The sequence below is a fragment of the Glycine max genome, chromosome 3 (genome assembly GCF_000004515.6).
Source record: "Glycine max cultivar Williams 82 chromosome 3, Glycine_max_v4.0, whole genome shotgun sequence".
Classification (NCBI taxonomy): Eukaryota; Viridiplantae; Streptophyta; class Magnoliopsida; order Fabales; family Fabaceae; genus Glycine; species Glycine max.
In genome coordinates, this window is record NC_016090.4 from 495,411 (window position 1) to 509,423 (window position 14,013).

Consider the following 14,013-nt stretch of genomic DNA (forward strand, 5'->3'; position numbering starts at 1 on the left):
GGCCGCAGAGAAGAAAATGTAAAGGTATAATAAGTCCAACAATTTATTTTTCAGATTTAAGAATAATAAAACCATAAAAAAATAGCAATCAATCAAAACCTTTTGGCTAGCTGTATATATAGACTCTAGAGTATTGCTAATTACTTTAAATTTGTTTTAACAATGTGTATAAAAAATGTCTATACAATTTGACATGGATCGTATTTATACCATATTAGTAAAAATGAATATGGAAAATAATATTTCGTACGAATTGGTTTTCTTATTTTAAGTGAAAAGTAAAAAGTTGGGGATATAAATTACAATTATTTTAACATGTTACATTAGTTCAACAAGGAAAGAGTAAAATTTATAAGTTTTTTAAAAAAATTGTAGCTAAAATACATCAAATTAATTTATTGGAATAAAATTCGTTAAAAAAAATAAAAAATTAGGGGTAAAAAAATACAATTTAAGCCTAACAGTTATCCAATTAAATTCAAACATCCTATTATATTCATACGATTAACAATAATTTTGGATGTATAACAAGCACTAGCACTAGAAATTATTACAATAAACAAATATGTGGTTATATTAGTTGAATTTGAATTTAAAGAAATAAATCTTGGAAGGAGCATAAAGCTAATTTTCTGATGGAATTATTTTATGATGAGAGTCCACTTTCGACCACTTATTAATATGATTACGAGCGATAATTACCTGTTCACAGTCAAATAATGATCCATCTAGTTATCTAGTTATACATATATTATTATAATTTTTAGGGGATAATCTAGAAATGAATCATATACCTGCTCATCCCAATTAGTTTTGTAGGTGATTATAATTAGCACTATAGTTTGAATAAATGTTCCAAACAACATTCCAAACCAAATACCCTACAACAGAAGAAAGAAGTTTTGTTCAATAGATGAAACACCAATCAAATGCAACTTGAGAATGAGAAGAATACCAACCTTGACTTGCAAATGCAAAACGTTACCAAGCACAACTCCTACCGGAATACCTATGATATAATAACACCCTAAGTTCACTTATGCTACAATGCTTTGCCACCCTGCTCCAATAGCAACTCCTGTTGAAATCATACAAAATTTCAATGTTCATGTGCATCTTTTCGTAATTTTTGTTTTTTTGTGCATATTCAATTTTGATTTTGTCATGCAAAACCTAACAAGCTCTAGTCTTACAGCATGTTTGGAATTTCATCCTACACGCAAGTCTCGTGAAAAAACCACGTGGAATTGAATGTTTTAAGCAGAAGCTACAATGTCTAGCTTCCAATTGATGCCCATAAATTTTTTGAGGATGTGAAAACAAACATGCACTTAAACCAACTTGGAGGCCAAATGTTGTTTAAAAATACCTGAGAGTACAGGTTGAACACTGTTTAGTAGAATAGAGATTGCCAACAAAGGTGACAAGTCTCCAACAGCATCGGCAACATCTTTACTTGAGGTAAATATATAAGCAAGTTTTTCCTTTAAAAATAAGAAAATAAAGAAGAGAATGAAGCCAATGGCAAAAGATGTAAGCACTTTCACAACTATAGAGAACTTTGCAGCTTTGGAGCTTCCTTTTGCAACTCGAACACTGCAAATGAGGAAAGATAAAGTCAATATTCCATATGGTAAACAAACAAATGAAAAATTGGTAGGTTTATATTTAAGGTCAGCTCTCCTGGCACCACCATTCATAGCCCCTCGAGTACTATGCTTGAAAGGCGTAGGTGCTTGTTTAGATCAGTCCTCCTGCCCAAACAATCCAATTTTCACAGATAACAAAAAGAATGACTACAACAAAAGGAAGTTAAATGAATGTCATTACCTTGCAGCAGCCATGAAACCAAGTGATATCATCAATTCCCATCCATTTATGTTGAGGCTGTAGAAAAATAAAACTTTATCTTAAGCAGCCAAAGAGAAGAATTTTTTATGCATTATGACAATACAACAAAGTATCAAAGATGGATAAGGTATATAAATTATTGGGAAACATCACAGTTTTCTTTAAGTGGTAATATTTGAACATCCATTATTTACAAACATTTCTTATTTCTCTATCTCTCTTTTGTCACATCATATCATCAATTTTATTTGAGTGTCCAAGAATCATTTTCCTTTTTCAAATTCTAATAAAGAAGTGTCATACAATACAGCAGGAATACCATATAGATAGAGCATCAATTTGGACTTCTGCATCTTCCATGTTTCCCGTTAAAAGAATCAATATTGTGCTATACCAGAGCTCAAGACTGTAAAATACACCACAACTTCAAGTTAAGAAAACATGTATGTAACTGTTTATGATTATTTATTTATTTATTTTTGGATAAATTGCATAATAGAAATCTAGATAGTAAAAACTTTGTATTCTACATTAACCCATTAGTTGGTAGAGATGAAAGGGAAAGCTTGACAACAGGCCAAAGATCTTTGAATGCCAAAAATGAGAAACCTTTCCATTTCGATGTATCATAGCACCAACCACATGTTATAAATATTAGTTGACCAATATTAGGAATCCATAGTGCCAAACTTGTTGAAGTCATTGCACCAGCAATCCCAAGCTTGAACTTCATTGTCAAGAGCCAGGAGAGAAACACATGAATGACTATCGAAAAAGCCGCCAAGAATGCAATGATGATGTTCTTGCTTTGAGATTGTAGGAATGTCTGGGTAGTGAATGAGACAATAAAAGAGAACAAGACAGGAATTGACCAAAGGGAAATGGTTCCTGCCACTTGTGCTATGGTCTCATCCTGGTCTAAGAGAGTCAAAATTGGGATTGCGAAGATCAACAGGGGAAGAAGACAAAGTGCAGTTAAGGACAAAACTATCCATGATCTTTGAATATACACTCCCATCATGCCATATTCTTTTGCACCATATGCTTGTCCACAAAGTGTAGACAATGCAGTACCCATTCCCAGCTAGAGTTGTTAGTTAAAAGACACAAATAATCAGCGTTACTACCATAGCATTTTATATTGTAATTGCAATAACAATAATGTACCAATACATAGCCATATCTATATCTAAGGGAAGCATATTGTGAATATTGTCTTAGCAGGTGTTCACAAGCTTCAGCTTCAACTTCAACTTTTTAAGCTCCTTTAGTCCCATTTCAATCTTTGATGCATTTGTTTTCCATACAACTCCTGATTTACTAATGATTAAAATCACTACTATAACACCAATATAGATTCATACGAACCAAAAACAAAACTCAGTAAATCTTTAATTTACTCATTGATGAAACAGAGGAGAGAGGTCATAGGTCTCTTGTTGATCATTTGACAAGTGTACCAAAATGTCCAAGTAGTAAAGACTCAGAAGTTCGAGTGTCGATTCTCACAGATATTTTATTTTGTACTTGTGTTGGATAATTTTTAATTTATAAAAATAGAAAATGAGATGAGGTATGAAAGATGAATTTAAAAGAACAAGATATAAAATAATAACTATTAATAGAAGACAAAAGAAAGAATAAGAAATTTAATTAGATGAGAATGTTAGGACCTGACATGTTTTATTTGCTTAAGATGTATTATTTTATATTTTTCTTTACAAATTAGGTGAATTTTCCCTACCCATATTTATTAGAATACTTGCCCTTAATGTCTCACGATAATAAGCCTATCTTAGTTATCTATCTCTCAAATGTTTTTGCAAAGACTCAATAGATAAAATGTAAAGAAAAAGATAATGCATGAAGTCCTAATTCTAGATGCTTGCTTTGATGCATGTGCATAATGCAATCACTCTATGTCTAACAATGATTTTATTAAGATATCCCTTTCTTTTAGTTCTATTAGGAACTATCCTCTGTCGATTAACTAATCCCTAAAAAGATGCATGTAAGACCTTCCTTGTATTTCTATTAAGGATTATCCTCTATCGAGCACCTAACCCTTAAAGATAATGCAAAGATGAGTGATATATGAAATTAAAGTAGGAAAGAATAATAGGAAAGAAAACACCTATTTGCATTGATAGATATGAAGCATACAATATATTTTTTGGCTTTTTTAGACCGGTCAGGTCCTAACTCAGGATTTAGTTTCTCATAGTTATAAAGGTCTTACACTTGAAAAGGAGTATAGAAACTGATGAAGGAGAAAAGATGAAAAAAGTGAATAAAAAATAATGGAAGAGAAGAAGGAATCTCCTATGGAAGAGTTTTTATGCTTTAGGTGTGTATTAGAGTGTTCTGAGACTTCGGTGTGTCTTTTCTCCTTGTTTGACTCCATTTTTATAATTGTTGGAGTGAACTTGGGTTTGCATACTCATGCTAAGCCTGCGTTAATCGCTTAGCGCGGGTGTCTATATTCGTGCTTAACACAATTCTTCTCGCTTAGCGCCACTGAATGTTTTTGCGCTGAATGCGCCTCTTCCCGCTTAGCGAGAGTGCATGTATTCACGCCCGGCGCATGCTGTGCTAAGCGCGTCTTGGGTTGGACCTTTTTCATATTTTTGGTATTTTCTTGTCTTTTTTTTTGTTTTTAATCCCTCATTTTCATATTTGTAAATCATGAATGAAAAAAACATCATTTCTTAACAATTAAGCATAAATAACTACTAAATACATATTTTTAATGATATTTTCATTATATTTTTATTATAAAAAATAACTCATATTTAATCGTTATCATCTCTATTTCTTTGAATCGGTATATAAAATTAAGTAGATCTTGTTTAAAATTTTATAAGGGTAGATTCTTTTGAAGAGTGTTTTCATTGTCTGCAAATCAATTACATCGTAATAAAATTAAGCAGGCTTAGTTGCACTTTTATCACCAAAAGTTTCACAATGTTGTAAATTTTGCCAGTTTTTCATGAATTTTATCTCTATGTTGCGACAATTAACGAGAAGTGACAACAGAAATTAAAAAAAAATAAAATTAAAACAAAAATCTTTAAACCACTAAAAGAACAGAGAAAATAATGCATACTTAATGAGGATTTAAAAGCACGGTTTATATGAAAAAAATATTTGACGGTCTTGTGACATTCCTTAACAAGTTAATGTTATGCGATTAAAATGATAGTTTTTCCAAAATGATTTTTAAGAAATTTTTGTAGAAAATCTTTACGTTGACTTTAAAGACAGTTTGGAAGTGTCTTTAAATACATATAAAACATGTCGTTGTAAGCTCTTTCGTAGTTAACATTGTTAGTTGAAAACATGAATTAAAACAAAACAAAAATTGCACATACTAAAATAAATAAAAAAATTACAGCACTAAAACAAAAATAAAAATCTTTAAAAGACTAAAATAAAAAACACTCTATTTTAAAGTAACAAAAAGTTATTTAAGTTATTCTTAAATAATATTAGTGTTTGTTTATTCACATAAAGGTGTTGTTCAAGTGTCTAGATAATAAATTAAGTATCTTAGAAAAAATAATTTTTTAATTAAACACTTAATTAGAAGAGTTGAACACGTGTGTCGGAAAGTGTCATAGTACAAAAATGTCCTACATTATGATAGTTCGAACAAAAGAAGTAGACGAGCTTCATAGCTTAATATAAAATGGAAGGAAAATTTGTAAAAAAAAATAATAAGAAGAAAGAAAGAAAAAGGAAAAATACCAGAATACTATTGCCAAATCGTATAAGAACAGTGAAAACGAGAGCAAAAGCAGCGAGTTCCCTTGAACCGATATGACCAACAAATGCATGAGTAATAACATTGATACCAAAGGTGGAGAACCTTGTGAATATGGCTGGTGCTGCAACTACCCACATCAACTTGCTCTCTTTCCACACCCTCTTCACCACTGATAATCCCTCCTCTTCTGATTATGATGATGTTTTCTTTGTTATCAGCAACTTCTGCTTCAGATCCCCCTCCATTTTTTTAGGTTAATTTGGTGAAAGAAGAAACAACTTCTGCTAACTAGTGGAAGGAAGAACAAGGCCAATGAGGGATAGTGTAGGCCTGAATTTTTCTTTTCAAGTCAAAGTGATACAGGTTTTCTTTTTCTTTTTCTTTTTTTGGTACATAAAAGTTTACTATGTCCTTACCATATGCCAATTAGTGGTTGTTATGTCCTTTTTCAATCAAATTGTTACAAATAATGCAAGTTTCACACCGACTAACAATATAATCATATTAGATTTTATAAGTGAGGGACAACCCTCATTTCTTAAGTTAGTTTTTGTGATTGAGTTAGGCTTATCATATTATACATTACGTACCACATGGATGTAAGACATTCTATACAAAATAAATGTTTTTCTTTTTAAAATAATAATCTTGTAAAAAGGAAATGGGCTAAAACAACTAAAATTAAATAGAGTATGTGAAAAATTTTGAACTTGTTATCATTTTATAATTTTATCATTTAAGTAATTTAAAATGAAATACGTACCAGAGATATAACGTTGGATGGTTAAAAAAAATAAGAGAAAAATTATGAGTTTAATCCTTCATTTTAATAAGAACTAATAATTTAATTAATAATTAAGATTTACCGATAATAAATAATAGAATACGTACCTTTTAGGGTAAGGTTCCGCAACTCTAATAAAGAGTTAAAAAGAACTTTATTTATGTGTTTTTTTTTTTATGTTTGTGACTGTCTGTGTAATGTATTTTCTTTTTAGGAAGTGTAATGTGTATATATAAGAAACGAATTATTTTTTATTTATAAAAACAATATCTAGTAATTAAAATATTTTCTTAATCATGAAGAAATGTAGAATAAAGGCATAGAGTGGATGCATCATGCCATAAGCACGGCGATACATGGATTCTCAAGAACCGCTAAAATTTTGCTACCTTCTGCTTTGGAGAAGCTAAAGTTGTACTGATTGTCTTTAATGGTGGGAAAGTGGATTTAGTGTGGGAAAGTGGGGAAGAGTTTTTGTAAAAGGGAATTGTTATTCTATTCTTATTTTTTTAATCTAAGTTAACCACCACTAATTTTTTAATTTTTTAATTTATTCTTATAAGTTTAAATGTATTGGACTGAGATTTTAAAAGACTTTTTTTTATAAAATAAATTATGTAAATTTTAAAAGATTTTATAAAAATATATTGTCTTTCAAGATTTTTTTTTTAAATATTATAAGAATGTAATGACTTTTCTCATCCTTAAAAAAAAACCCTACCCATATGTGTTTAGATTGATGATCAGTTGAATTCCTCATAATTTTTAGAAGCTAACAGATAATAAATTTTAAAAGTTTTTATAAAAATATAATTGACTTTTAAGATTTTTTAAAAATATTATAAAAATGTAAGACTTTTTTCACCCTTTAAAAACAATCCCACCCATATGTGTTTGGATTGGTGACCAGTTGAATCCACCATAACTTTTAGAAGTTAACATATAGTTGATTTATAGATTAACTCATTATAATTTTTGCATTCATATATCATGATTTTCTATCACCAAATCAAACACAATATCCCTCTGCACCCAATACCAACACCCATTTCCCATTTTCCATCATTCATTAATGTCGACCTCATCTACATTTTTCAGCACATATTTGTGTTGTACCTCATTTTCCATTGCAACTTCAAAGATAAACTTCCGAGTACTTTGTTTGGGTTGTCAATATAACGGGAACAGTACAAAACACATTTTTGTTGTGCATCATATACAATAAAAATGTGTTTTTATTGTATATTTACATTTGATATAAAATGTAAACATATTTTTATTGTGTATCAAAACCTATTTTTTTATAACTACAAACATACGTTCAACTCAAAAAGATACAAAGTGTTTCCTTCCATCAACGTACGTTTATCACGTCCACCAACGACTTTCCAAAAATAAGTCAAGCCATTTGACTTGTTTGACTTATATATAAAAATATATATCATTACTATATTTTTTAATTGTAATTTTGGTTTCTCAATTTATTGTTATCCAATAAAAAAATCGTTAGAGTTATTTAACAAATATCGGGTATTGATTAACATTTAACTTTTAATTTTAGAGATTAACTTGATCAAATTTGAAATTTTCAATGACTAAATTTATTGACAATTTACAATTTCAAGAACCGTAATTATTCATCCAATAAATAATCATTAAAAATATTTACTCTATTTGTCCCATTATAATTATCGAAAAAAAATTATCTTAAAATAATTGTCATTTTAATTTTTTTAATGTAATATCAATTGAAATTTTTTTCACTTATATCCCTTATAATTATAATATTAATGGTGGAAAATATTATATATGAATTAATGATGATATAAGGTTAAATTTATAAAATTATTATTTTATTTCATCTTTTTATTATTTTTTTGTCGGTATAAAACAACTTAGGACGACAATTATACTGAAACAAAGATAATATTAATAAAATAATTATTAAGTCAAAAGATATTTATGTTTTAAAAATGAATCAGGACTTCTCATTATTTTGATTAGATACAAATAAATACAAATGTTAAAAGATGTGTCTATAAGACGATCTAACATAGCATTTAAGTAGTACAATTAAAATCTTCATTTAAGATTATGTATCTAAGATTCTTTCATGCATAAAATATTCTCCTAGGATTTGTCAAAGTTCTATGAAAAATAAATGAAGTCCACAATCTGAAAGACGTTAATCCTCATCAAAAGGCACATTTTGTTATTATAAACATGCTATGATGAAAAAAGTGGTTTTTCTTTTAAACTATAAGACACACAAACCTATGAGCAAGGACTTTTACATGAAGAAGGAACATACATTTAATGTAAGCATCAAATGCTTCAACTAGCTCAAGACTTCAGACAAAAAACATAATGAAAAATCCAATCATTGTGAGGCAACAAATACTTAAAGATGAAAGTTATAAATAGAAGAAGATTTAAAGAAACAACATACGAATCTCCTACAGGAACATATTCTTCCATTCTTTCTTGTAAAAATTTTTATAACTCTTTATAGATACTAAGCTCTCAAAACCCCTAGTATACCTTGAGAGAAAAGACTAAAAATTTTGAGTGATTTATTTGTCTATAAGAAGATAACAACTTAGTTAATGTGCAAACTTTCAATAAATCTTGTTGATTTGTTTAGAACCAACAATGACTTGGTAAAACAAAGAACATTGGGTTAAGTCAAGTTTGAGATAGAGTTTGCATGTATAAAAGTTAGAAGTGATAGTAAAATATACTTATAACTTTGATAAGTTAGTCAAAACTTGATATAGCTTGTCAAGAATGCGACGTAGTCTCGAATTTTAGATAAACCAGTATAATTCTTTATATATTTCTTTTTATTGCTTTCATCGACAAATGATTTGAATTTATTTTTACATCTTATATCTTATTTTATTTACAAAGGAAATTATTTTTCTCATCGTCTAAATCAAAACTTTTTTTTTTCTAATTTTAGATTTACATGCATCATATGATAAACGTATTCTCAATCTTAGAAAAAAATTTAAATTTCTAAAAACACAATTTAACTTTCTTTTGTGTTATTTACTTCTACAATAATAATCAATCTATTGGTTATATAATGTTATTCCTGATTGTATCAATACTTAGATTGTTTATGAAATAATATAAGCATCTTCCTTAAAAAAAAATATTGGTTGTAGAGTATTGCTTTTTTAAATAACAATGTCCAATTAAATTCAAGGATCCGATCCTATCCAACATAATTTGCGTCCATACAAATAAACAATATTTGCCTGTATAACACTAGCAACAGAAAATATATTGCCATAAATAAATCCGTGGCTAGATTCATTAATTTTGAATTTAAAAAACTAAATCAAAGAAGGAACATGAAACTAATCATCTGATGTAATTGTTTCATGATCAGATTCCACCTTGGACCACTTATTAATACGATTACGAGCTTTAGTTACCTGCACATTGACAAAATGATTCGTCCGTTATTCAATAATTGATACTTTTTTTGGGATAAATCTAGAACTAAGAAGAAATAATGATCAATACCTGTTCGTCCCAATCAGTTTTGTAAGTGATTACAGTCAGCACTACGGTTTGAATAAATGTTCCAAACAACATTCCAATCCAAATACCCTAAGAAAGAATAAAGAAGTTTTGTTCAATAGAGGAAACACCAATCAAATGCAAGTATGCAACTCGAGAATGAGAAGAATACCGACCTTGACTTGCAAATTCAAAACGTTACCAAGCACAACTCCTACAGGAATACCTATGATGTAATAACACCCTATGTTCACATATGCTACAATACTTTGCCACCCTGCTCCAATAGCAACCCCTGTTGAAACCACACAATTACAATGTTTAAGTGCATCATTTCGTAATTTTTGTTTTTTTGATCCATATTCAATATTCAATTTTGATATCAAACTCTAGTTTTAAACCAACTTGGAGGCCAAATGTTGTTTAAAAATACCTGAGAGTACAGGTTGAACACTGTTTAGTAGAATAGAGATTGCCAACAAAGGTGACAAGTCCCCAACGGCATCGGCCACGTCTTTATTTGAGGTAAATATGTAAGCAAGTTTTCCCCTTAAAAATAAGAAAAATAAGAAGAGAACAAATCCAATGGCCAAGGATGTAAGCACTGTCACAACTATAGAGAACTTTGCAGCTTTGGAGCTTCCTTTTCCAAGCTCGTTTGCCACTCGAACACTGCAAATGAGAAACCATAAAGTTAGTATTCCATGGTAAATGAACAATAGATGAAAATGTGGTAGGTTTAGATGTGTGTCTGTGTGTGTTGGTGCTTGTTGAGGTTGGCCTTCTTGGCAAAACCGTCCACAACCCCTCTAGCACTATGCTTGTAAAGCATTGGCACTTGTTGAGGTAAGTCCTCCTGACCAAACAATCCATTTTCTATTTCACAGATAACAAAAAGAATTAGTACAACAAAAGGAAGAGAAAATAATGCCATTACCTTGCAGCAGCCATGAAACCAAGTGATATCATCATTTCCCATCCATTGATGTTGAGGCTGTAAACAAATCAAATTTGATCTTAAGCCGCCAAAGAAAAAAGTTTTTTATGCATTAGGCCAATACAGTTACCAAGTACTAAAGGTGGATACAATATATAAATTATCACAAAACAAACACAGGTTTTTTTCTTTTGCCAATACACTCTTCATTATTAACTAAAATTTATAGGAACTCACATAATAATGTAAATCTCATTCCCTATTTGATGACCATTAGTCAAAATTTAATGAATTCAAATGAATTTCATCCTATAATAAATAATGTTTGAGACAAAGTGTGTTGCTAGCATTTTTCAAATTCTAATAAAGAAGTGTGAGACAATACAGAAGGAATACCATATAGATAGAGCATCAATTTGGACCTCAGCATTTTCCATGTTGCCCGTTAAAAGAACCAATATTGTGTTGTACCAGAGCTCAAGACTGTTAAATACCATAGCTCCAAGTTAGGAAAACATGTATGGATTATTAATTTTTTAGATAAGTTGCGTAAAAGAAATCTAGATAGTCAAAACTTTGTATTCTACATTAATCATAAAGAAAATCCAAATTTACATGGAACTCATGGCATTTTTAAAGAGCCTAACCCATTAGTTGGTGTAGATGAAAGCTTACCATAACATGATACCAGATGAAAGGGAAAGCTTGACAACAGGCCAAAGATCTTTGAATGCCAAAAATGAGAAACCTTTCCATGTATCGGAGCACCAACCACATGTTATAAATATTAGTTGACCAATATTAGGAATCCAAAATGCCAAATTTGTTGAAGTCATTGCACCAGGAATCTCGAGCTTGAATTGAATTGTCAATAGCCAAGAGAGGAACAAATGAATAACTATTGAGAATGCTGCCAAGAAAGAAATGATGGTATTTTTGCTTTGAGATTGCAGGAAATTCTGGCAAGTGAAAGAGGCAATAAAAGCAAATATCATAGGAATTGACCAAAGAGAAATATTTCCTGCCACTTCTGCTATATTCTCATCTTGGCCTAAGAGCATCAAAATCGGCCTCGTGAAGATGAACACCGGAAGAAGAAAGAGTGAAGTTATGGACATAACTATCCATGATCTTTGAAGATGCACTCCCATCATGACATATTCTTTTGCACCGTATGCTTGTCCGCAAAGTGTTGACAACGCACTCGCCATTCCTAACTAGAGTTGTTACAACAGACACAAATAACTTGCGTTACATCAATAGCATTTTATATTGTAATTGCAATAACAATAAGGTGGAAACATATTTTTGTTGAATGTATTGCATTTGAAGCCATATTATATTATATGTAGGGGAAGCATATGTTGGGTATTGTCATAGCAGGTATTCACAAGCTTAAGCTTCAGCTTCAACTTTTTCACTACTTTAATAACCCTTTTCACTCTTTGATGCATTTGTTTTTCTTACAACTCCTGATTCACCAATGATTAAAATCACTACTATAACACTAATATAGATTCATACGAACCAAAAACAAAACTCAGGAAATCTTTAAGTTACTCATTGATGAAACACAGGAAATGGCAGAGGTCTCTGTTTCTTTGAATCATTCTACAGAAAGAATATCTCGCCTAAAATTGGAAAGGGTAGTTTTGTCGCACAGATAACATTTTATAGTGTTGTTAGTTGTTACTTTTCATAATTAGGTAATCATGTATAAAAGGAGTAAACCCCCCATTTTGGTTCTTGACGTAGTAATCTCTGAAATAAAAAAAATATATATATATCAAATAAAAATATCTGAAATTCAAATTTGTTAATCATGTTAGTCCTTCCTAATAGCCCTTAACTTAAATTATAAATTTTAAGAATCATAATGATAATAAATTATATATATTAAGAATTATATTTTAATTTCAAAACTTTATTTAACATTTTTTTTAATTTTAAAAATTACTAGGACAGTACATCACGTAGTCAGAGGCTAAGATTATGTTTGATTTTCTGTTTGGGAAATTTCAGTTTGGTTAATAAACTCATTTTGCTGACATATTTTGTCATTTCCAAAAGTATATATGCACATAAAGATTTAGCCCGAAAACTGAATTTTGCTGACGTAAGACATAAGGTTGTTTTTTTTCAAATTTTGCAAACTTAGTTTGAAATTTAACCCAAACTATAATCTAAACATGCAGAGATTTATACTGTATAAAAGTATTCAGTGGCATTTTCTTCTCCCTCACAGTTATCCACTCTTTCTCTCCCAGCTCTATGCCCCTGACCCACTTTCATTTCAAAATTATTTATTTAAAAAAAAATTATTTTCGAGACTAGATCTACTGGAAAAAAAAAATTGTGAAGGAAGATTAATTTGGCTTAGAAAAACGTACCAGAATTCCATTGGCAAAGCGTATGAGAACAGTGAACACAAGAGCATAAGCAGCAAGTTCCCTTGAACCAATATGACCAATAAATGCTTGGCTTATAACATTGATACCAAAGGTGGAGAACCTTGTAAAAATGCCTGGTGCTGCCACTACCCACATCACCTTGCTCTCATTCCACACCCTCTTCACCAATGATAATTCCTCTTCTTCTTGTTCTGATGTTTTTTTCTCTTTGATCAACAACTTCTCCTTCACACCCCCCTGCATTTCTCTATTTTTTTTTTTTTTTTGCTTTGCTAGTAGAAGGAAGAACAAACTAAGCAAGTGATGAGGGAGTGTAGGCCTGAATTTTTTTCTATTTTAAACCAAAAAAAGGTGTTGGCATGGCTTTAATTAATACAATAAAAATAAATTACTCGCGGTGGTTGCATGCATTTATGTATCTTGCCACTTGTCAGAGATGAATTCCAAAGGGGAATAATGAGACAGTGATTAATATGGACCATTTTGTTTTACCCTTATATACAATACAGTTTGTAGTACAAGTATGGTAGTCATAGTAGTTGTTAGTGGTTGTTGTAGTCCGAACACAAATTGTTAACTATGTCGTTTTTGAGTCATAAATTTTTGTGCTATACGTGTTTATTATATGGACCACCGAAACAGCTGCGACGTGTAAGCTAGGCATCCTAAAAATAATGATAGTACGTACTTGTTTTTTTTTTTTTCTTCTTAAAATAATTTTATAATAAAGCTC

General features: G+C 30.2%; 1 protein-coding gene and 1 pseudogene across 1 annotated transcript; both read right to left on the minus strand.

Moving 5' to 3' along the window:
* Positions 1-205: 205 nt before the first annotated feature.
* LOC100815906 (protein DETOXIFICATION 21-like) lies at positions 206-6,248 on the minus strand (annotated as a pseudogene).
* A 3,353-nt stretch (positions 6,249-9,601) lies between these two features.
* On the minus strand, positions 9,602-13,729 carry LOC100789487 (protein DETOXIFICATION 21). Its single transcript, XM_003520851.5, has 8 exons — positions 13,260-13,729; positions 11,545-12,086; positions 11,266-11,352; positions 10,870-10,926; positions 10,366-10,604; positions 10,109-10,227; positions 9,936-10,022; positions 9,602-9,844 (listed from the first exon to the last, which is right to left on the minus strand). The coding sequence occupies exons 1-8, from the start codon at positions 13,521-13,523 to the stop codon at positions 9,767-9,769; spliced, it is 1,473 nt and encodes a 490-aa protein (XP_003520899.1). The 5' UTR covers positions 13,524-13,729; the 3' UTR covers positions 9,602-9,766.
* Positions 13,730-14,013: the final 284 nt, after the last annotated feature.